This window comes from Lonchura striata, chromosome 3 (assembly GCF_046129695.1).
Source record: "Lonchura striata isolate bLonStr1 chromosome 3, bLonStr1.mat, whole genome shotgun sequence".
Taxonomy (NCBI): Eukaryota; Metazoa; Chordata; class Aves; order Passeriformes; family Estrildidae; genus Lonchura; species Lonchura striata.
The window spans coordinates 111833054-111857507 of record NC_134605.1 but is presented as its reverse complement, the minus strand read 5'-3'; the positions used below and the strand labels follow the sequence as shown (position 1 = coordinate 111857507).

The 24454-nt window shown below is 44.5% G+C and overlaps 1 protein-coding gene across 13 annotated transcripts in view; it reads left to right on the top strand.

Annotated features, from left to right (window-relative positions):
- HMBOX1 (homeobox containing 1) overlaps positions 1-24454 on the top strand; it is a 118207-nt gene that overhangs the window by 55413 nt on the left and 38340 nt on the right. For all 13 annotated transcript variants that reach the window (XM_021541339.3, XM_021541343.3, XM_021541335.3 and 10 more), the window contains 4 exons: positions 3117-3596; positions 5672-5757; positions 14013-14123; positions 21333-21486. In XM_021541339.3, the coding sequence (XP_021397014.1) occupies positions 3130-3596; positions 5672-5757; positions 14013-14123; positions 21333-21486 (818 nt within the window). In that variant the 5' untranslated portion in view covers positions 3117-3129. The remainder of the gene's footprint in view (positions 1-3116; positions 3597-5671; positions 5758-14012; positions 14124-21332; positions 21487-24454) is intronic.

Sequence of the window (24454 nt, the reverse complement as noted above, 5' to 3'; positions counted from 1 at the left end):
TTTGGTTTTGTTTTTTTTTTTCAAGTTGTCCACATTTTTCCAGTGGTTGTGTTAAACACAGTATCGTGGAGTTAATTTGACATTAGGTTTGCTACTCTTACATTAGTTTCTGCCAGGCTTTGAAGTCCACTGATGAACAGGACTCCGGAATACAAGTTGGAAATCATTGAATATCTTCTTCCTGGGGCAGAGGGTGGCCTTGCCCAGCAGCCTTTGCATCCCTGTGAATTGAAATTCCTGCACAAGCTCAGCTGTGTCAAAGAGAGACAAATTGAGGCTGGAGCTCTTCCCCTTGTACAGCCACGAGTGATGGGAGGTCAACCCGTGCCCCTGCAACTGAGAACTCTGCACTTCGTTAACTGGAATTCACTAAAGGACACTTAGGATTCACCAAATCATTGTGTGTAATTCACTAAAGCAGATTAATTTGGCCTGGGCACCCAGATCCAGGAGCTGAGCCCTGGCACTTCAGACAAATTAGGAATGGCACCCAAATTTTAGAGAGAATCACTGGCCATGGCCACCAACTGCTGTAGGAACAGACCCTGGAACAGGGTGCCCAGAGAAGCTGTGGCTGCTCCATCCCTGGCAGTGTCCAAGGCTGGAAAGGGCTTGGAACAACCTGGGGTAGTGAAAATATGTCTGTGCCCATGGCAGGAGGTGGAACTGAATGATTTTACATCCCCTTTCAATTAACATTCTGTAATTCCATGATTCTGTGTTGTTTGACATTCTTGAAGCCATCTGGAAAATCTTGCTTCTGTCAGATGGGAGTTTTTTAGTCCGCGGGGCTACAAGGACAAAAGTTCTGGATTTTTGTGTGATGGACGATTAAATAATTTAAAGTATGTTTTAGTATTAAATGTTGAAGAGTCTATAAAGTAGGAATTTCGAGTGAAGGCAATTCTGGTTGGAGGCTGTGGCTCATTAAATTCTCCAGTTCAAACAAAGAACTTGAGCACGTGAAACATGGTATTGACAGATAAAATGATCTGGGAAATAGTGACATTAGAAACACTGGTAAGAAATGCCCAAACCAGGTGTTGCCCTGAGGAAGGATGAGCTGGCATATCCAGTGCAAACCACCTCAAGGCCCGACGTTTAAAGAGATTTTCTGTTTGAGAACGGTGCTGCTCGGAGCTGGCTGTGATGAGTCAGTAAGTCCGTGTGACACTTCTCCCAAAGCTGGGAGAGGAGGATGGAGCAGCCCTTCCTCCCCCAGAGGCCAAATCTAGAACACGACGTCTGCTTCCAAATGCTCCCCGTCAAGCTCCGAAGGTCTCGGGCTGGGATGCCACTTCCAAATTGTGGCTGTTACAATTCCAGTCAGTTGCAGGTCGACTGCTGCATTGCCTGCCGTGCCCTCCTGCGGTTCAACAGTCTGGGTGCTTGTCTTGGAAAATTTTAAATGGCCTGGATGTTTCCAGTAATCACTTTTCTGGAGGACAGCACATTCCCGTTGGGCTGAAGCACTGATGTGGATGTAGAACGTCTGTCTTCTCACACAGGCATTTTCTTGGATGGGAGTCATCCCCTTGCATTGTCCTCCTGCATCCTTCTCCCACAAAACAATGTAAGGAGCTCAGTAGTTGCTGGATGAGGGCAGAGATGAAATTTTTTCTCATTTCTGTATTTCCCAGGATACAAGTGCCATTTTCGTGGATTTGTGCATCCTGGCTTTGTCTTTACAGCTGTACTTCAGGTCTACTCCAACAAGCTAGTTCTCAGTGTTGTTCTTCAGCCCTAACTATGAATCTCAAGTCATTCCATGAGTCCTGTTGGGAGCTTCTCTGTGCCAGGGCAGAAGTGGACATGAGGAGTCATCCTCAAAATCTGTGGGGAGGAATAGTCAGCCCTGTCCCTGGAAGGTCTCTCAGCCATCGTTCCTCTCCTGGCTCTCACTGGGTCCTTGGAATTCTTCCTTGACTTTCCCTCAGCTGTGATTTGCTTTGGCTCGCAGGGGTTGTACATCAGCTGTGTCACATCTCCTGGAGTTTGAGTGATCTCTTTACCCTGCTCTCCTGCAGGAATGGTAATAAACCCTTGACTCACGAGAAGATTCCCGAGAAGGATGGAAAATGCCGTATTCTGCTTGCCAAGTTCTGCCTGACCTCCATCTGCCACCCCTTCTTCTCAAGATCTAGAGTTCTGAAGGAGGAGATCTTGTTGTTGGTGTGACATTTGGATCTGTAGCCAGGAGACTTGGGAAAGAAGCGCGATTAAGGGAGCATACTGTGCTTTTTTTCAGTTCCATTTCTGGGCTTTGCAGCAAATAATGTTCATTGTTGTGGCACCTTGTGAAGTTTAAGAGTTAAAAATTATTTTGTTGAGCCACCAGGATGGTTGAGTTACCTGAGAAGCCAGTCTTTGGAGGGGAAAAAGCTGAAGACTTATTTCTTTAAATGAAAGCTCAGGAGTAATTGGATGTGCTGCACTTTCCATGTCAGGGCAGGCAATCTGTGACAACATTCCAGGTTCAAAAGTTCCTAACTTCAGAAATCCAACTTCAGTCAAATCAACTTGGGTCCTACAGGCCACTAGAATTTCCGCTGGGCGTGTTTTTATCTTCTTTTTTTTTTCAAGGCAGCAACAAAAGTTAGGGCAACTCAAACTCTTTGTAGTTAAGATTTGAAAGAGTTGAGATTCATCAATCTCATGTCATAACTGGTGAAAACTTGTCTGAGAAAAACTCAGAACTGTGGCCACCACAGAAATCTGAGATTCCTGTCTGGTGGGTACTTAACATTAGGCAAAATTTTGTCTGGGATCGAGCTGCAGCCTTAATTACTGAGCAACCATGGTCTCTGTAGCAGTGGTTTATCAGAAACAAAAGACAAACTGCAGGGTTGGTGCAGATGTGGGGAGTGTCAGGAGAGGTCTGAAATGCTGTTGGAGCACTGCAAGGAGAATGAACCCTTCTGCTGTGTAGTGAGATTGGCATTCATGGCAGGTATCTGGCTGAGGTTGTTTGGAGGTGGATTTTGGAGCTGCCGTGTGTGTGTGTGTGTGTGTGTGTGTATGTCTTAAAGTTTTGTACTAGAATTTATAAAGTACTTTCCACGTGCCACGTCGAACTATTGAACTCTGAAGTATTTTGTATTTTACCTCATTTCCAGCCTGCTGGAAACCATGTCTCACTACACGGACGAGCCAAGATTCACCATCGAGCAGATCGACCTCCTGCAGCGCCTGAGACGCACGGGAATGACCAGGCATGAGATCCTGCACGCCCTGGAGACCTTGGACCGTCTGGACCAAGAGCACAGCGACAAATTCGGGAGGAGATCTGGCTACGGAGGCGGCTCCTACGGCAACAGCACCAACAACGTGCCGGCGTCCTCTTCGACGGCCACGGCTTCCACGCAGACCCAGCACTCCGGGATGTCCCCGTCCCCGAGCAACAGTTACGACACCTCCCCACAGCCTTGCACTACGAATCAGAACGGGAGGGAGAGTAACGAGAGGTTGTCTGCCTTCAACGGGAAGATGTCGCCCACTCGCTACCCCCTGGCCAACAGCCTGGCCCAGAGGTCCTACAGCTTCGAGGCTTCCGAGGAGGACTTGGACATCGACGACAAAGTGGAGGAGCTGATGAGGTGAGTGGAGGTCTCTGTAAAAAGTGTGGAGGTGAGGAGTGCCTCAGCAGGAATGGCTGCGTTGGAAGATTGCTCAGATAGGGATTGTAGGGTGGTAGAATGCTGGCACAGGTTGTCCAGGGAGGTGGTGGATGTCCCATCCCAGGAAGCATTTGAGGTCAGGTGGGATGGGGCTCTGAGCAACCTGATCCAGTTGAAGATACCCCTGCATGTCACAGTAGGTTTGGACTAAATGACCTGAAGTCTCTTCCAACCCACACCGTTCCATGAGGATTTGATGGTGATCAGGAGAGCAGGATCTGCTCCAAGCAATTGTTCCTGCCCATGCTCCAAGGGTCATCACCCCAGAACCTCTCACCTGCCTTGTGGAGGCAGCTCCTGGCCCTGTCTGAGTGTCCCACAGTCTGACTGGTGTGATAATTTTTCCAGTGCTGTACCAAAAATTGGGATTGATGTTAGAGCACTTGTTTTCCATCCTAATTTTATTCAGGATTCTGATTAAATATCAATTCACATGACTTCTCCTCCCCTATCTCACACCCATTGTAATTCCTTCCATACAGAGGGAGAGTAGGGAATCCAGCTTGGATTGGTCAGTGCTTTCCAGTGGGATCTGGAGAGGATGCATGTTGTTTGTTTATAGTTTGTGGCAGGGATTTGCAGAGTGCTGCAGGAAAATAAAAATAATGAAGAAGCAGAAATTTTCTCTGAAAGCCATTGGGGTGTTTTTTTTTTTCTTCAGGGCTGACCTTCCTTTACTTTTAGCAGCTTTCTTTTCAGCATTATGACAAAGATGAAAGGAGGGGATTATACTCCTAAGGATGAAAGTCAGTCAGTGGGCTTTGAGAGCACAAAGAAATAAGAGGAAAGGCCAAATGTCTCAAAACAATTTTGGTCATAATGTTGGAATTCATTCTTTTTCCCCCCAAAAAACTGCACCATTCCTGAAGTACCCGTGGGAGGACTGGAGTCCATAAGCTCCAGAATGGAAATGTGTTGGAAGTAGTTTGGAGATTTCAGGGAAAGATGAGGCTTTTGGGGGACAGGATTAGAGATGAGCAGTAAGAAAAGCCGATCAGCTTCATTTGCTGTCGGCTGCAGGGTGATGGAATTGTGCAGGAAGGGGGTGAATACAGCAGGGTGCCAAGTTCCCATGGCTGAGGTTTGGGCTCCTGTGCAGTGAGTCTCAGGTAATGCTTTTAGTGCCTATTTAAACTGAAATTGCTTGTGTTTGCAGGCATGTGGATGATGAGTGTTGGGTACAGAAATAAAAATGATCCCAACAGCACAACATTCATTTGGCATTTACATTTGTGAGCTTGAATCTGTCTTCAATGCAGCTGGGGCAGGAGGGGATAAGGGGAAGGGAAATCTCTCATAAGGCCTAATAAAGGCTGGTTTTAATTGCTTGCCCTTCTTAGGATGGGAGAGAGGAAGAGGAGGGGCAAGGCACGTGTTTATTGCAATTGAAATATGCTGTGTATCACAGTACATGTGCAACCTCCAATTCATTTGCTTTTTAGCTGTTTTAGCCCCTTCTGAACTACCTGTGCAGGCCTTGTAAAAATGATACAAAATCTTCAGTTCATTCAGTGCAAGCTCTGGACTAAGTAGGGTTCTAGAGGAGGGGTGTGAGGACAGAGGCTGCAATTTTTTTGGATCTTTTCCTAGGGATGCTGGAGGAGGTTGGTATATGTATATTCATTTGGGCAACTAACCATGCAGCCCCTGCTATCCTTTATTTTTTATTTTTCTGCCTCATTTTTATGAGTGAGGTTTTTATGCTGATATGAGAGATTTATTCATCCCTGTGTAATGAAACTTTGTACATTCCATATGGCAGTGCTGCACCTAATATGAATTATATGGGACATGAGTCATCCATTCTCCAGCTATGGTACTTTGATCAAACGTGACACTTGTTAAAAGAAGTGTCCAGCACTGAGGCTGTTTTAATGCCTGCTTTCCCCACTCCTTGTCCCCTAAACAAAGGAAATAAAGGCATTTTGCATCTTGCAGGTGCACTTTGTTCCGTCCCTCTTTTTGTGTGTCCTGTTGTTGTTTTGTTTTGGTAGGAGGGACAGCAGTGTGATAAAGGAGGAAATCAAAGCCTTCCTCGCCAACCGGAGAATTTCCCAAGCAGTTGTTGCACAGGTAACAGGTAAGAGCTCGGGGAGTCCTCTCCTCATTTTGGGAATCTCTGTGTCTGAACTGCCTGTCTGAGCATGATGCAGATGTTGGAATATCACTTGGCTTTCTGCATTGCAGTGCAGATCTGTCAGCTTAGTCATGATAATGTATGCCTTTGATTTAAGACCCATTGTCCTGCACATCATGGAACTTCCCCAGTGAATCACTTTTTTTTTTTTTTATTTTTTTTTTCCCCTGTGGCTTGTGCTGGCAGATTTTATTTTACAGCATTATAATAAAGCCTGAAGTTCTTATCTTAAAATGAAAACGGTTTTCCTTAATTCTTAAATTGTTGTCGAGTGCGGCAAATAGATGCAGATCTGCATCTCTGGGTATTGAGAAAGAGAGATAATGTGTATTTATATATTAAAAAGTACATGAATAGTCAGGAGACACAGCTGTAGCTGGTGCTACTGCAGCCAGGAGTTGGAGGATGAGAGTTGGAAGTTTTATCCATCCTTTGAGTCAAAATTAATGAAAATCTGAAGGGAGGCTGAGGGATGACCAGATCAACTCAGGTTTTACCTGGAAGGAGCAGCAGTTCTGGGTGCCCTGTGCCCTGAGCCTTCTCTGTCACATCCAGACAGGTGAAGTCACTGCAATGGTGCCACTTCTTCCCTGGGTGTGTTCCCAGAGCTTTACAGAGGGTAACAAAGTCCTTTTGCTTCTCCATGGGGTGAGGTGTTGCTATTTCTCCCTTCCAGGCACACAGGCCTTGCCTAGAACAGCCTCACAATCATTTTGGTTGGAAAAGCCCTCTAAGACCATTGAGTCTGATCACTCTCCCAGCACTGCCAAGGCCACCACTGATCTGTGTCCCCAGGTGCCACATCCACATGGCTTTTAAATCAGGGATGGGGACTCCAGCCCTGCTCTGAGCAGCTGTGCCAGGGCTGGACAGGCCTTTCCAGGCAGGAATTGTTCCCAATATCCAACCTGAACCTGCCCTGGCACAGCTTGAGGCTGTTCCCTCTCATCCTGTCCCTTGTTCCCTGTCAGGGAGTTGTGCAGAGCCACAAGGTCCCCCCTGAGCCTCCTTTTCTCCAGGCTGAGCCCCTTTCCAGCTCCCTCAGCCCCTCCTGGTGCTCCAGCCCCTTCCCCAGCTCCGTTCCCATCCCTGGATTCACTCCAGCCCTTCCTTTAGGATGAAGACTTGGTGATAAAACTCAGAAAGCTTGATCCCGTGTTACACCTCTAAGATTTGTTAACTTTTTAACCCAAGCTTGGATAAAGATCTTGAAATAGATAATATTTGAGGTTCCTAGATGTCTGGGAATGCCAAAGCAGTAGGAGGAAATTTGTTCTTTTATGATATTTCCAGGATTTGAAATGTCACAGGAATCCACCTGTCTGGGAGCTGTGGGTTTGCAGACATGGCAGCTGTTGAGGTGGGAAAGCACAAACTGGTGCTTGAGCCACAGAGCCAGGAATTCTTTTCATGTCTCCAACTCTTCTGTGATCCTGGGTGAAATGATTTGTCCTTCCCTGGTCTCAGTTTCATCCGGAAAATCATGAGATTAACAATTTGTGTAAATGTAAGGGATATTATTGGCCTTTTCAGATCTTAGCACTAATACTTCAAAAATGAATGTGTAAATTGAGCTGCTTAAATTGTACCTGAACTCTTAAATTTTGGTAGCTAGTGGGTCACTCTCCTGCTTTTGTTCATTCCTTGCCTGAATATATCCTGGAATTAACCTCTGTATAGCACCCAGCAAGTCAGGCTGGCTTCCCCTGCAAGACAAGGAGTGCAAAGAGAGGAAAACTGCACCAAAAGAGTCTTTCCAAAAAAAGCCAATGTTTGGTGTTTTTTGGTCAGTGGGACTGCCAGTTGTGGCGTCATTGAATCAGAATCACCACACCAGATCCAAGTCTGTGTCAGTGAAAGGAATGGATCTAATTATAGTTAACTGATTAATTATAATTAACCCTTGATGCATGTGTTTGATACCCTGCAAGAAGCTGTAGGAAAGGCAAGACCAATCTCTTCACACCTGATCCTTTTCCTCCTTCCATCCTGAGCCTGTTCTCTTGGATTTCAGTGGGCACTAAGTTGGCATTTAGCTTTTGGGAGCTCTCATTGTTTCCTCCTGTGAGTAAATGACACCAACCATCCCCTTGAGACACGGCTGTCTGGATTTCACACCCTTCCCACTCAGCCCTCCTGTGCAGCACGAGGAGGATCCACAGTGTGCTCACAGAGGGACCAGAGAAATACTGCAGGGTGTCAGTGGGACAGAATGAGGGCTGGGCTGAAGGCACTGTGTTATTATCTTGTTTTCGAGCCAGATCCATAGGAAACCAGTACATTTTTGCATCTCAGTCATCCTCCCTGTGCTTGGTGGGAGCTGATTCATTTTAAATCAGCCCCCAGCCTTGTGTAAGCAGATGTGTAGCACTTACATGCCACTCCTAAGTAATGGTTTATCTGAGGGAAATGGTAAATCTCAAAGAGGTGTTTGGAAGGACCAGATTAAAGAGTGTGCTCAGCTCTAGCAGGGAGAAACATCAGCTTCCTCTCAAAAGCTGGGAGTGGTGAGGGGTGACTGAAACAGCTCGGGACAGAGATCTGGAGCAGAGCATCCCAGGGCTCTCCCTTCCAGAGCTGTCTCAGCCTGATGAATGCTGGATGACTTGGAGTATTCTTCAGATGCCTCCAACATCCTGTTCAGCTGGAGAAGAGGCTCCCAGGGTATGTCTGGAAACCACTCCTGGTTCAGTAGAAAACCAGTTTGTATAGGCAGAGGCTTTGCAGAGTGTATGATCCCAAATGGCATCACCTCAGGATTTACAGCCTTTGTCTTACTGATAAAGATTTTTTGTAAAAAGTGACTTGTACAAGAGGAAAGTAGAAAAATTGGCTTCTAGTCTTCATCCCTTCTGCCCTGGGAAGAGGCAAGAAAGAAATGAAAAATTTATGGCTGTTTCTGTCCAGGAGAGTGGCTTGATTTGGCTACCTCTGCTGGCAACTTTTCCTTGCAACCTCTACCAATTCTCTGTTTCCTCTGTCCTTATGACCTTTTTTATCCCATTCTGTAACTTGCCATGTTCTGTCCTTGGTGCAGAAATCTCTACTGCAACTGTGACCCCTCAGAACCTCCTTTTTGCTAATTTTACTAATTCTTCAAATTACACTTTAATTCAGAAACACATTTCTCCTTTTTCCCAACTTAATTCTAACCTTGCAAAGCACTTACAGAATCCATAGTCCTACAGAGCAGTTCTGCATCCAAGCTTTTCCTCTTGTTTTTCCTGCTGTAGCACAAGGCAAGTGATGGAGAGGGAGGATGCAGGAGAGGGGAGCACAAAGCTGAGGGTTAAAGTCAGCTGTTTCAGTAGAAAAATGTTGAGGATCTCTTAATCCTTATAAAATTACCAGAAACTCTGAAAGTCATCTAGATAATGAACCTGACAGGAAAAATTAAACCTGGAAGACATTCTACAGGGCTGCCTGGTGTATGGAGAGGACAAGGCAGGTTGGAAAATAGTAACAGGGTATTAAAAAAATGACTTGAAAATAAAGGATGATTGATAAGAAGCAAAAACTTAGCATAACACTTACTAGTGTTGGTCCTAAAAACAGGAGCTGCTTTTTATAGAAACTTTTTTAATGGTGTCTGTAATAAGATAAACAAGAAGCACTTGGGTTGGGCTCTGTATAAATAATCTCCTACTGATAAGAAAAATGACAGTATAAACAGGAGCTAATAATAGTTCCTGCAGAATTTCCTATCCTGGTGTTTGGAGCTCCTTTTAACATCACTGCAGCCTGCTCAGGCCTGGGGGTTCAGCCCCACGTGGGGCAGGTGAGCTGCCAAATTTTTATCAAATGTAATTAGCAGTCATGTCTTGGAATTTACTTCACAGGAATTGTACTTGGTCACCAGGTTATGGTCAGAAGGCAGAGGATGAAGAGAGAAATGTGAACTTTGCTCAGAGATGCTGTCTGAGCTTCCAAAGTTAGATGGAGGGTGGAGAAATATTTTCAGGAACTGATGTCTTCCTGTTCTACAGTAAAGGAGAGAGGGAGGAGAGCACAGGGATGAGCCCTCTGCAGATGGGCTAAAGTGGTTTGATGGATGATGCCTCTGCAAGGTTTGGAAATATTACCTTTCCTGTTTTTTTACACACAGGGAGTGAAAGAATAAAAAAACCACCTTTATTTTCCTGAAGTTACAGAGCAGAAATTTCAATTCACTTTTCTCAGTTCTTAAAAACATAAAAAGCAAACCACCATTAAAAAAAACCCCAAACCTATCAACAGTAAAATGCAGAAGTCATTTTTTGAGTTGTTTTTAAATACACAGAGAGCTTTCCAGGATGCAGTTTTGGTACCCTTCCCAATTATTCCACTTGTACAAACCAGCCCTGTCCTCCTGTCTCTGCCTTAATTGATAGGAGATCTCCAAGACTTGGCTTTATATTATGCTAAATACACGTGCAGTGGAGGGCAGCCTTGGAGCACTGCTGGAACAAATAAAATCCCCACAGGTTTGGAACCCACACACAGGGATGCTGAGCAAATGCCAATACACAGGGAAACTTAACTAGTTCCTCTGTGAAGAGAATTCAGAAAGTCCCTGAACTGTTGATCATCTCAAATGGCATGAAACTGCATTTTGAGAAACATTTTCCTTCCTGTTTTGTTTTTTTTTTTTAAAACTCATGACAACACAGAGATTTGTTCTTTATGATTTTGATCTTTGCAGGTTTCCTGTAAACAAGCTTTGTTAATCTCTTAAATTGATAGATGTCCTTTGCAAGCACTTGTTCTCTGAATCTGGGACTTTGCTTACAAAGTGAAGAATTAAAACACAGTCAGTTAACTTTCTTCTCCAGCTCTGACGTATTCCAGGTGCTTCTGAAAACCTCTCCTGAAAGAAACATTAAAGAAATGCAAAGCAGAGCTGCTGAACAGATCTATTAGTGAAGGTGAAAACCAGTTCCCACATACTTGATGAATAGCAGAGTTGAGGGCTGTGAGCAGATTTGAGCTGCACATAGCAGTGTCCTTCTCTTGATGGTGTATTTTACCATTTATTTTATATATTTGGATGAGAAACTCTGCCCTAATCGGTTGTGTAGGAGACAGGGAGCACAGACTGGTTTGTTTATCACTGGGAAGTGTGACCTGCTGTGGGAAGGACTGAGTGTGACACAAGCAGGCAGCATCTGAAGTGCAACAGTCCTTTGTGGATACCACTTTCCTTCAGGATTTTTTGTGAGGTGTCCATAACCAGGTGTGTTCCTGGCCCTGATGAAGCTGAGCCTGGAGCACCACAGTCCTCCTTGAGATCCCTGCCTCACTTGGAGAGGGAATTTCTTCAGCACAACCGGATTTTCACTACTCCAGAGAAGTTATTTCATCCGTTGCTTCTGGCAGCAGGATGATTTCTTTTTTCCTGCCAATGCAATTCCTTAAAGCAGATTATGATTAGAGACAACGTGACAGGAGGGTCCTGGAGGTCACTGTCCTGTGAGTCCTGTGGTGTGAAACCCACTTGAGATGCAGGAAACTCTGACATGACAACTTGGGAGATTTGTTTTTTTTACAATGAAAGGAGTTAAGAATGGGTTTGGATCCCACAGCACTGCCATCTGGGAGATCCTGGATGAGTTTTGCTGAATGACTTTGCCTGTGACCTTGGGTTGGTCAAACTGTTGGGATATGGTTTTGGGGCCTGTAAACCTTGTTGAGGTACAGATAAATTTTATGCCTTAAAAACATTTTACAGAAGTAGCTTTATGAGCCGTGAGGTCAGAGGCTCAGCTGCTGTGGATAAATGACAGCCACAAAAGGATCCCAGCTCAGATCCAGCTCTGTTCAGGAGAACTTTGATGCAGTTCAGGACATTGGGACAATGCATAATTTGTGGAAAGAAGCTTTTTACAATGAAAATGGCACAGATTGGTCAGGAAGTTGGTGTCTGCCCCATCCCTGGAAACATTCAAGGTCACGTTGGACAGGGCTCTGAACAACGTGATCCAGTTGAAGATGTCCCAGCTCGTTGCAGGGGGTGTTGTACTAGATGACCCTTAAAGATCTTTCCAACTCAGATTTTTCTGTGATTCCATGAAAGTGGACATGGCAAGACCCAGCTTGAGTTTTTTGGCTCCTGCTGCTGTGCCTTGCCCTCGAGAACATTGTCTGGAGTGGTGACATCTGTGCCACGTGTGACAGTGTCAGGCAGCCTCTTAAACAGGGCTCAGATTTTCCACTCATGGCAGACATTTAGTCTCTAATTTATATCTACCAGTGCTTTGTGTTTATATCTTAGGTTGTTATCCAAACACCCAACACACACTAATTCACTGCAATAAGTGTAAGTGGACCATAGTAAACAAGTAAATGACTGGAGCTGTTACCCAGTGATTAATTAATGGGAGCAGGGCAGCCAAAAGCAGTGAGACACAAACCTTTGTGTCCCACAGTCAGGACAAGAAATGGCTTTAATAAATCATAATAGGTCAAGAGATGCAAATTTTAAAACTTGGACTTTCCACTGGTCATCAGGCATGCGGATGGCAGGATTTCAATTAGGCTGGAGCCTTGTTTTGGGCCAGAGAGTATTATCAACTTACACTGCCTTCTGGTATTAACTTGTGTGCTTCCACAGTTACTTGATGTAAACTTGGCAGGGTCTGAGGGTTGTGTTTGGTCAAATAATTCCACTTCCCCAGTAGTATAAACTCAGTTTTAGAACCCACTGTGGGCCCTGGGGGTAGGCAACTCCTGGCTACCCCAGCTGTTCCTGAACTCTGTCATTTGAGGGCAAGGCAAACACTGGGAGTGGGTTCTGGGAAAATCAGGATCTGTTTTGTGGGCACAACTCTGCTGAGCAGCAGTGAGCTGCTGTATCTGAACTAAAACACACCCATCCCTTTCCCCGAGGACAATTAAAACTTCATAGCCTCCAGAATTCTGTTTGAGGAAGAACAATTAAGAGTGCAAACCCAGTGATTTTAAAAATCTGGTTGGTGTAAACCCACCTGAATATGGTACCTGAGAGTCAAGTTGAGACATTCTGAAGTTAACTGCCTTCAACACACAAAAAACCCCATAATAAACTCCCACTTTAGAAGTGGTTGAACTACAGGGGGTTGTTTTTCATGAGTTAAATCTGATTATGAGAGCTTATAAAAACTTGATGCATCTCTAGAGGGGGGGAGGCAGTTTGGGTTCTGTGTGCAAACCAGCCTCTACCTGCCTGGGTGATACCACCGAACAGGTGGTGGCACAGGTGGTGTTGGCAGTATATTGGTACTTGGAGCACCTCCTAAAACTTCACTTCCCAGGAGAGTTTGGATGTTGTTAACTTGTTCTGATGGCTGAAGGGCCTTGTGGAAAGCACAGGGAGTTCTGAAGTAGTGCTTCAGTTACTCAGCAAACTGCATTTTTTACTTTTTCAGGTGAACTTATTGCTGACCTCCTCATGCACTTCTAAACCTCTTGTTTTATTTAGTTCTTCTGCTGGTCATTTTTTTTTGCCCTTACTACATTGATCCTTCATTCCCTGTCACCCTTTGGAAATAACTGTATTAACTTCTAGGAATTTTTTCCCCCTTCTTACTGTTTTCATAGAACTCTTGCTTTAAAACTGCAGTGTTTTGTCCCTGATCATGCCTGGGTACCTCGAGCTTGGCTCCTGCTTTGCTGACAGACAAGCTGCTCTTTCTGGGTTCTTTTCTGGCCATTGTTACAGCTGCTGACAGTTGGTTTGCTCCATTTCTGGGCTGATGTGATCTATATCACATAAACTGTTTTCTGTGTTTATCTCCAGTCTTATTCAAGCATTGAATGATAAGGATTTCCTAACAATCATTATTTATACATAATAGTGGGGAAGGGACTTGTTCCCATTTCACAGTTGAAATTTAGGAATCAGGGAAGGTGTGGACAATTCAAGTCTCTGATAGCTTTGGCTTCCCAGTTTTTATACTCTTTGCTTTGGGGCTGATTATGCAGATTCCAGGGTGTTCCTTGAGTAAGGTTGAACATAACCCCAGGGAGAAATTCAGACAGTTTTGGACAGAGCAGGGAATCTTCAACTCTGCTTTTTTTATGGGATTGAAGCATCACAAGTTCCTGGGCTTTAAGATACCACCTTTTATCAGTAGATAAACCACTTAAAAACATTTTGTAAAGAAGAACTTTCCTCTTTCTCCCTTTTTTTTGTTGAACTTTTGTCTTTCTCTCTTTTTTTGTTCTGTTCTGGTTTTTCACAGGTATCAGTCAGAGCCGGATCTCCCATTGGCTGTTGCAGCAGGGGTCGGACCTGAGTGAACAGAAGAAAAGGGCATTTTACAGATGGTACCAGCTTGAGAAGACAAATCCTGGTAAACAAATGCAGCCTAAACATCTCCTGCTGTTTATTTACAGAACGGAAGCCTTTTGTTTATTAGCACTGATAATTCACTTCTTGGGTCTGGGGAACTCCAGAGGTTCTCCCTTTGATCAGGTTAATTTTTAGGAGGGTGGGGAGAAATCTGCTTTTTGCTTTGCAACAAATGATGCAGAGCTGCTTCATCCAGAGCTGCCTCATCCAGAGCTGTCTGTCCAGAGCTGTCTGTCCAACTCCTCAGCCACAGATACCTGCCTTGCCCTCCCACCACTCACTAAATCTGGGAATCAGAAGCAGCCAGTGAAGTTGTAGTCAGTTAATGTGAAATAAAAGCTGAGGCTCTTCAGAATGAACAAATAGAAACCATTCATAATGGCTGCATAATGTAAAGTTTCAGTAAAAATCCCCACACATTTTGTTAGAGAGGATCTTCAGAGGGTTTTGGGTTGGATCTCAAGTTTGTGGATGGGATGTTGATAGTTACAGTGATAAGCTGGAAATGTGTCTTTCAAATCCCACCTGCTTCTCCAAATCTCAAAATAGATCTTGAATACAAAAAGAGAAGTAAAGCTCCTCATTATCTTTAACTAACCAGCAATCTTCAAAATCACAGTTGAATTAATTTCCTTGTATTGTTCTTCTCCATAGATTTTGTTTGACCACAGTTCTTATTTTTCCCTTTTAACAGTTTTATTGTAAAGATCAAAATATTTATGTTTAATTTCCTTTAAACATTGGCTTGATTAAATTAACTGTGTAATTGTTTTAAGGGATTTAAAACTCAGGCTCTCTAATGTGAACTGGGCTTCAATATCCAGAATTCTATTAAGAAAAATTCCAGGGGAATCAGAGCCTCAAAACTTCTGCTTTGTGTGTAAACTGAAAATCAAGAGGCTCCAACTGACAGTTGGCGTGAGAATAATTCAGATTTTTGTTGGGTGGGTTCAGAGAGACAGCTAAGCCTGTTTTTTCTGTTAAGCATGTTGATGCTTCTTTTTCTTAAAGTTGTTTTAAAGAGTAAAAGTGCCAGGAAGCCTTGATTTTTGCACTGGCTGGAATTGTGATACTGAGGATCAGCAGAATTCCTGGGTACAAACATCCATCCAGCTGCTTGGAAAGGTTCAGGTTTTACCCTCCAAAGTAATTCCCTGGCATTTCCCTTTGATGAAAGGTGTTGCCTCCAAAGTAGTGGAGAAAACTTGAGAGATTTTGGAAAGTGTAAAAACCACCAAAACCCTCTCCAGATGAAACCTGTTGTGTGGATTTTTCCCAGCCTTGCATCCTTTATTTGCAGTATCACATGAAGCTGTTTAAGAAATAGTATTTTGTACTAATAACATAACCCTTGTTCAGCTTAGCTCTAAAATCTTTACTTCTTCCTCTTTATCTTGTTTTTTCCCCATATCCATGACCTCATGTCTTATTTGTCCTTTTGCTCTTGAGAACTGTCTGAGGAAGGAAGACTTTCCACACTGAAGGTTATGGCTGAAATTGAAATGAATCAACGTTAACTCTGCTTTGCTTTAGACATGGAAAAACTCCTTGAAGAGTGCTTGTTTCAGTGTAACCTTTTTCCCAATAAGAGATATTAAACAGCATTTTCAAGGAGTGTAAAAGGGAAATTGTTTCCTCTGCCTAAGCCAAGGGACTATTTGGATGCACTTAAATTCCTTTTAGAACCAGACAGCACTTGGTTTCTTTTTAGAGCTGAAATAGAAGGAGGAACCTTTGGTTTTCCTGTTGCTGATAGGAAAATCTACCTGAGGAGAATGGGGTTGTATTTATTTATTCATTGTGGGATTATCCACTGCTTTGAGTTATTGCCATCTGTTATATTGCAGGTCAGCCCAGGTAGCCAAGAATAATTAGCATGGGTATGAACAAGTGTGTAAAGGGAGGTACCAACCCTGTCCAGAGAATCCTGGATGAAAATCACTGTTACAAAACCAATCTGGAGCTGAAGTTTTGGCTCCTACTTAGAGTATCCTGTGATTACTAGACAGAGTAACAGGTCTTGTGTCCTCCTTAGAGCCACAAAATGAAGAAATCAGCGGAGCTTCCTGCCACGTTCCCAAAAAAGCGATGCCATCACCACTCTCTGTAGGGTGTGAAAGATGGCCTCTGGAAGAAACTTGAGATGAAGTGATTGCCACATGTTTTTTTCTAGTTGATAGTTTACTGAGAGGTGGCATCTGGCTTTCTGTTCTCATACATCCCATCTTTTCCAGTTCCAGCTGCTGGGAGGGAAATCTCAGTCCTTTGAGAGAAAGTCAGGTCTGTGTGCAGAGGGGACCTGCAGTTTTGAGTTACCAGAGAGCAAAGTGAGGCTTTTGGGAACTATTGGTTCCCCAATTTCTGTAATTCCTTATCTTGAAAAACTGGATCTTCAGAGTAAATCCATTTCTTTGCCTGAATTTGTGCAGTAATGGAAGGAAACCTAAAATTGAAACAGTTTTGAAGGACTAGGACAGTAGATGTAATAAATTCCTAAACTGTGAAGGGGGAATTGTGTGGAAAGGACTGGAGATCTCTTGGCAGACTTTCCCTTGGCTCTGCCAGTTTTTCTGTGCAACTTGTAGAGTTCACCTTTTATCTCCCTTTCCCATCTCCTGGATACAGGTGAGACCTTTCCCTGTTGGTGACACTCCTGCCTTGCCTTCAGCTCCTCACAGCAGGACCTGCCTTTTACTGTGCTTATATAAGCATATTGTGACTTACAAATATATCAAAAGAGATTTATTTATATATATATATTTTTTTTTTTAATGTGCTGTGTGATGCTTTAAATCATGCACAGGCAGTGCTGCATCTGCCAACCAAAGGACTTGGTGCTGGAGAGCCTTAGGGCAGATTTAGGGCATTGCTGCTGTTCAGATGCTGGTTCTATATGGACAAGACTCAGCAATTCCATCCCTTCCATTCTTTTCCAGCTGGCTTTGAGCTCTTGAATGTGTTGTTTGTTATTTGCCTTGGTTTGACTGCTGGTTTGCATGGGCAGTTTTTGCATTTCTCCTGTCCTTGGTGGTGGGTGTTCAGACAGCACCAGACTGGAATGTTGCAAGGGAGACTTGGAGTCTCATGGAACAGGAGAAAAACACCCACTTGTTGCACTCTGTGCAATAATCTCGCTCAGAAAAATGTCTTAATCAATGTTTTCTTGGTAGGAGTGATGTCAGAGTTAATGGCAATGCTGTGAATTCCAGTGTGCTCCTGATTGTAAATTTTTCTGGAAGGAGTTGCCAGTTAGGGTGAAAGGCAGTTTTTTTTTTTTTTTTTTTTTTTTTGTTGGAGGGAAGAAGTAAATGCTAAATGCTGGTGTTTAAAAGGTCTTTATTCCAATTAATAGGGATGATTTTCATTTAGATGGAGCTTTTTTTTTCACACAGGCACCACTTGTCTGTCCTGTGTTTTGTGGAGGACTGAGAACATTTTGGCAATAGATAAATTTTCTATATTTCAGAAGCTGGGAGTGTCCGGCAGTGTTCCCACTATTTTTTTCAGAGCCCATAGGTTTTAAATAATTTTTTTTTTTAGATTGGTAGTTGTTAGCCTGATTAGTTTCCCTGGCACTGGGTGTTGGGCAATGTGGGAAGTTTGTTATGGAGTAACTTCAGCTTGTCTCTTGCCTCTGTGTAGAGCAAACTGAAGCTGGCACCTCGAAATGATGTGTTAAAGTTACAGATGGATACAGACTGCTTCCATTTAGGCTGGGTATTTATTTCTGCCACTCTTCTCTAATAGGAAGGCAGCTGTAATCACCTTGGAGAGAACCATGGGCACTTCTTCCTTGAACAAAAGGGAAAACAAAAGGGAGTTATTATCAGGATGTAGCATCTCTTTTGTTTTTTCAGAGCCGTTCTTGTTGAGCTGTGAAGGAAAAGCCAACCCAAAACCAGGGGCTGGCTGTCCCACGAGGTCTGCACTGGGAGAAGGGATGGTTGGTGATGTGCTGTTCCACAGGGCTGCAGAGCAAACAGCTCCTTCTCCTCCCTGCCCTGGGCTCTGTAGGGAACCTTGTGCTGCTGATTTCCATCCATCATGGATCACTCTAACCAAGAGCTGTTGATGGTGTGATCTGGGGTCAGCCTGGCTAAAAATGCAGCGAGGCATCTATTCTTATCAGGATAATGCACAGCCGGTACTTGCTGCAAATGAAAATTTGCCAGGAAATGTTTTTTTTTTTTTTTTGAGCTGGGAGACACCTGAGGCTTTCTGTCACTGGTGGCAGGGCCTGCTGAGCCCAGGGGTGGGGAGTAGTGAGTGCATGGGATGCTCTTAGATCAGCTCCCTTCCTTCAGGACGGGGTCTGGGATGTGCAGGCCTTGGCCAGGAGGAATTTTGAGCATGGAGAGAGCTGCATGCCAGTTGGAGCAGCATCCTCAGTCACACAAAGAATTCACAGAGAAAAGCCAGTGCTGTAGGAAAAGGTGCTGAGCACTGGCAGGGAGTGAGAGCTGTCTCCTTTCATTTCTGTGTGTGAAAGGAGCTCTTCCCAGGCAGTTCACCTCTGCACCCCTCAGAGGTGTCTTGCTGTTTGATGCATCCACTGAAAACCTTGTACTGCATCTTCTCTGCTCTTGTCTGCTCAGGAGAGAAGTTTCACTTCTCCTTAAAAGCTGTTTGAGGGGTTTAAAAAAAGAATCTGAACTGGTGACTAGGATGTAACTTGCTAAGTTATAAAGAAGTGGAGCTGGGTGGCGAGAATGTTGTGATGGAATGTTGGAACAGTAGAATAAACGGGAGCTCAGTGAAGAGAGGGGGGTGAGGAAAAGCTCCATAGGTTCTTTATCAAATGTGCATATTATAAATGATAAATTTGGGTTTGAAGTCATCTCATGATGGCCCCCTGCCATGGGCAGGGTCACCTTCCATTATCCCAGGTTGCTCCAAACCCCACCCAACCTGGCCTTGGACACTTCAGGGATCCAGGGGCAGCCACAGCTTCTTTGGGCAACCTGTGCCAGGGTCTGCCCACCCTCACAAGGAACAATTCCATCCCAAATTCCCACCCATCCCTGCCCTCTGGCAGTGGGAAGCCATTCCCATGTCCTGTCCCTCCAACCCTTGTCCCAAATCCCTCTCCTGGAGCCCCTTTGGGCACTGCAAGGAGCTTAGACCATCCCATGTTCCCCTTTTTCCACACATTCATCCAAACCCATTTTGGGCCTCTTTATGCATTCAGATCCTCCTCTCTTGCTGTGTGGGGGTACTTGCTTGTAATTCTCAGCATATTCCTCTTTTATCTGCTGCTGATATTGATGTTACCCCACAGAAAAGAGAAATGGCTAAATTGATCTAGGAAGGCTACTAAAACAAAAAAAGTGTATTATATTCAGTACGTGAACATACCTGTAGCAGCATCAGAAAATTTATGCTTTCAATGCAGATTTTTTTTCAACCTTTGTCTGAAAAATCTCAGGCAAATTTAATGGAAGGATTCTGCATTTCTTGGCTTGATGTGAGGCATCACTGATACTCCTGTACTCTCCCTGTGAAATCAGATCTTCAGGTGGGGAAAGTATATTGCTAACACAATACAGGGAAAGCTAATTTCTTTTCCTGTTCTCCCCTGTCTCTTTTTAAAATTTTATTTAATTTTTTAAAAGTTTTTGAAGTGTATTTAAAGCCTGGCAATTTGATACCCACCCAGCCCCCTAAACTGTGCAAGCAGCAGAAAGACTAGATAAGGAGCTCTCCTTGAAATGGCCTCCCAGTAAATTGGCACTATAGGAAACATTTCATGTTTCAATGGAACCAAATAATCTGTGTAGGCTCGTTAGCTGGGAATTAGGGAGAGGCACCGTGCCTTGTGTGTGCAAGGCAGAGATTGTGGGCTTCACTTCCTACTGACTCCTCCTGGGGAACATTTGTAAATTCTTTTGGGCTCCAGTACCTAACACAGATGCAAACCCCTGGCAGGAAGGGAAAGGCTCTGTGTGCATTTCTGGAAAGGAACACGGCCAAGTGCCTAAACAGCTCATTTCTTGCTTTTTAGCTGTAGGAATTTGTTTATTGGTTAAACTCTTGGGTTCCCTTGACCCTTTCACTCCTCTGTGTATTAGAGGAGCAGTGTTGTTGCACTGACACTGTGTGGTTTGATGATTAAATCCCAACCATTCTGAGTGAGCCTGAGCACCCAGAGGGGTTTGCTGTCACAGCCCTGCTCTTGAGTGTGCCCAGCCCTGTGAGCACACAGGGTTCTGTGCTGATCCCTTCTCCTGGGTCTGCCCAGGCTGGCTCAGCGCAGGAATTCCACCGGAGCTCAGGATGCTTATGGGATATAGGTGGTGATTTATCTTTTCATACAACCTTTTTTTTTTTTTTTCTTTATTTTTTTCTTTTTGTATAGAACAGTTCTGTCTTCCCTGCAGGGGAAGTCACTGAGCACAAAGCTGTCCTTCAGAACAGGTTTCTGTCCTCATGTCCTATCCCAGGTTCCCATCCTCACCAAGGGATGTAGGACAGATCGATCTCCCAGAGTGTCTTGATTTATCTTGATTTATTAACTGAGAGGCTGTTGTGGAAAGGATCAGGGGTAAGTTTCAAAGGGGCCTTTCCTGAAGGCATCTTGCCAAATCCTGTCTCGTGTCTCATTATTTCCAGCTCAGGCTCATGGAAAGGAGAAATACATCCATAGAAGGGGAGGAGGAGAGGAAGGTTGTGATGTTAATTTGCTTTCAGTGACTTTTTCAGGCACTCTGGCACTCGTGAGCCCATGTTTGCCCAAGCCACAGTGTGGGTTTCTGTTGGTGGAGCTGCTTCAGGTATTTCCTCAGCTCTTCAGACTGAAGAAAGGTTCTGAAATACCTTTGGCGTAAATTTCCATTTTGCTTCCTGAGACTGCTGTATAATTAAATAGAAACTGATGTTTCCCACTTTGTGACAGCTCAGGTGGCAGCACGACCTAAATGAAGCTGGGGCACAGCTCACCTTTTCTGTGTGATCCTTTTCCTCTTGATGAAGACAAGACAGATTTTCCTAAGTGCCCATCAGCTCCTTGGATTTCCTTGTGCCCTGGAGGTTGGGAAATAGGAATTCTAGCTGGTTTTGTGTATCTTCAGGGGTGTCTTTGATAATACTTCATAATTGTTTTCAGTTTGAATGGTTTTTCATCACCTGTCTTGTCTTTTTTTTTTCCCCACGAGCAGGAGAGGATGGGCCTGACTTTTAACCCTCTGGGAAACACAGTGTTTATTGTCCTCAGGGGCTACACTAAGCATGAGACCCGCTCCCATCCCAATAGAAGAGCCAGAATGGAGACAGACGCCTCCCCCAGTCACAGCTACCTCTGGGACCTTCAGACTACGGCGAGGCAGTCGGTTCACGTGGAGAAAGGAGTGCCTGGCTGTTATGGAGAGGTATGTGGTGGCTCTCTGAGGGGGTTCTAAAGCCAAGACAAGGGTCCTTCTCCCTGCTCTTGGTTGTTTTTGTGGATGTGTTGTAGCCTCGTGCAAAGCCTGTAAGAATTGGATTTGTGATGATGGAGTAGGAGGAGCTGTTTTGCATCTCGCGTTGTTTAAAAAATTGTAAAACTGCTCTGGACAGGATCTCTTTATTTTTGTACATCGCGTCCTTAGCTCACTCTGAGCGTGTTGGTGTTCAGCTCTTTGCTTTTGTAGAAACTTTTCCACTTATCCTGATCCAGGCTCTCTTGGGAGGGTCTTGCAAGCTCTTTCCATTCTGCATTTCTCCTTTCCACTTTCCTGACTTGTCCCCCTGATGCCTCGTGGTGTCCTAAAGTGGATACCGGCATTTCAGCAGCGCTGTAATTGTTTGGGATGCAGAACTTTGCCTCACAAGCAGTAGATTCCTGGTCCAAAAAGGCTCTTAGAACCCTCTTACAGGAGCTGGGAGCAGCACAGAGCAAAGTGGACCTTTCAATTCCATATTCAGAGTGGCAGGTGAACATAAGAGCTCCCAGCTCTCCTCCCTGAGCCTGGGCGTGCTTTGCCTTTCCCTCTGCTTACAGGAACGTCTCTTTTATGGATAATATTGTACAGTAGAGAAGGGCTGGGGAACTTGGGATGTAGTTTAGGGATGAATGTTTATTTCTGTCCAGGGCTAAATGGATGGGAGGAGTTTTTTAGCCTCTGAGGGTGTGAGGAGCCTCCTTCGCATGGAAGGACTGGATGTCTGTGTGTGTTACACTCCTCCCAGGTCTGCAACCCCAGTAGGATCTCAGCCAGCAGATTTGTAGGATGTGTTTTTACCATTTCTTTAATGCTCCCCTTTCCTCTTGCTTGCACAGGGGTCTTGGGAATTGATCAGGAGCAGGAGAGCATCATTTGCCTGAGCTAAGGCTGAAATCCTGAGCTCCCTCAGGAACACAGGCTGGACACACTTCTGTGTCTTTGCAGGACTGGAACCAGCAACTTAAATGTTTGTTTCCTATTCTGGCCTGCACTGATACTTTATCTGGCATTGATGTTTTTGGCTTTGCCTGGATGTTTTCCCAAAAGAAATAATGTAAATGTTTGAAATCTGTTCTGCTTTGTTAGACCCAACTAATGCAATGCCCTGTGATTTGATAGTGTGTTTTTCTAGTGTCCCCCTCCACAGAGGCAGAACAGGGGGCAGGACGGGATTTTTAGCACTTTGAAATGCTTCTCTGACTGTCCTGATTGTGTGTGCAGAAGGACAGAACCACCACAGCTCTGTGTGCCTTCAGGGCAGGGCAGCACCATCTCTGGATCAACCGTCTGTGTGTGAAATGCTTACTGGGAGTAGAACTGGAGCTCTTTGGGCATGGCTGTTTTTGGGCATGGCTGTTCTTGGGCATGGCTGGTTTTCCTCGTGGTTTCTGTCTGGCCCAAAGTGCCCAAACAGCATTAACTGCTGTTATTTGATGTTTGAACCCTGATTGTGGCTCAGACTCCTTTACTGGGGAAACTGCTGATAGAAAGCTGAGCAAGCCACCCTTTCCTCATCCACCTCTCTCCTCAAGCTGGTATCTGCTGGGACAGTCTAGAAATTAAAACTGGTGTTTTAGTGCATCTGTTAGAAAGGTGTGAGATTTGGGTTTGGATATTGAAAGAAACAAGTTGGTCTTGACACTGGAAATCATCCAGTTGTGAATGCAAATACATAAACACTAAATCTAATTTTTCATTAAATTCTTCTTTGTTTTTCTTGGTTTTATTCTCTGTGTCTTGTTCTTTGTAAGGTCTTTGCTGCCAGGGTTTTCTCCTTACTCTCTTGCTGCCACATTGCCTTAATCCTGGCTTTTAATGTTCATTTGCCAAGCCCTTGGCTAGGTCACTATGGGTGCTGGGTTTCTCAGCCTTGTGTGGGGTACTGGGAAGCAAAGCTGAGGAGTTTTACTTGAGGCAAGAACACAGTAAAAGTGTTGTGTGGCCATAAAGCTCCACCGTAAAGCAATGGGAATATGGTTGTTTAACTGTTGTGCTTTAATAACCCTCGTTGAGCTGTAAGGATGAGCTGTTTTATGTGACAGATTTTGAAAGAGTGGGAGAAAAACGCTCTTCTGGGAGCCCTTGGAAAAAAAAATCACTAATTTCACTTACAGGGAGCTGGAGTTTTCTAGGCTTGGCCGTGATATGACTCATAACAGCAGCAGGATGAAGGTAACCAGACCCCTCTGGCCCAAGCAGATCAGGTTTCCCTGGTGCCCCAGGGTCAGGAATAAGCATTTGGCCACTAAAATGGTGTTTGACATTGCCTGTGGGCAGGTGCCATTTGTCTGGTAATTTGCATTTTCCTTTGCAGGATTAAGTTTTGACTCTTAAGTGAAGGCATCTCAGTTTAATGGACTGTTTTCCCTAATGAAATGCAACTTTCAGTGCACTGAGTTTGTGTGTCCTGCAGCTTCTGGCTCTGGTACTGGTGCACACAAGGATTTAGGCACCTGGTTTGGAGCTGCTGCTCTGGGAACATCAGGAAAATGCTCATTCATTTGGGCTGATACCTGTCCAGGAAGGAGAAATAGAGATCCAGGAGACGATTCCATCCTACTAATGCACTCAGAGGAGGGCTCTGTGCACCCTCCCCTCTGGCTGCCTCCTGCAATTAGAACCAACTTTGATGGTTTGGTTTAATGCCTGAAGATAAGAGGGTGGAATCCAGACCTCTGCAAACTCCTCCTTCCCTCTGAAATGCTGCTCTTATGCTGTATAAACATTTTTTGGCTGAGGATGAGGGAAGGTGTTGACCTGCTTCATCACTTAATTGTGCCCTCTGCTTTTGCTTTTGTCTTGGATTCAGTTGGTAAAAACTGTAGTTGCTAAGAGTCCACGTGTCAAACCAGCTGAGATCACTTCAAGGGAAGAATCTGATTGTGATTGCAAAATTTTGAGGGATGTTTCTTAG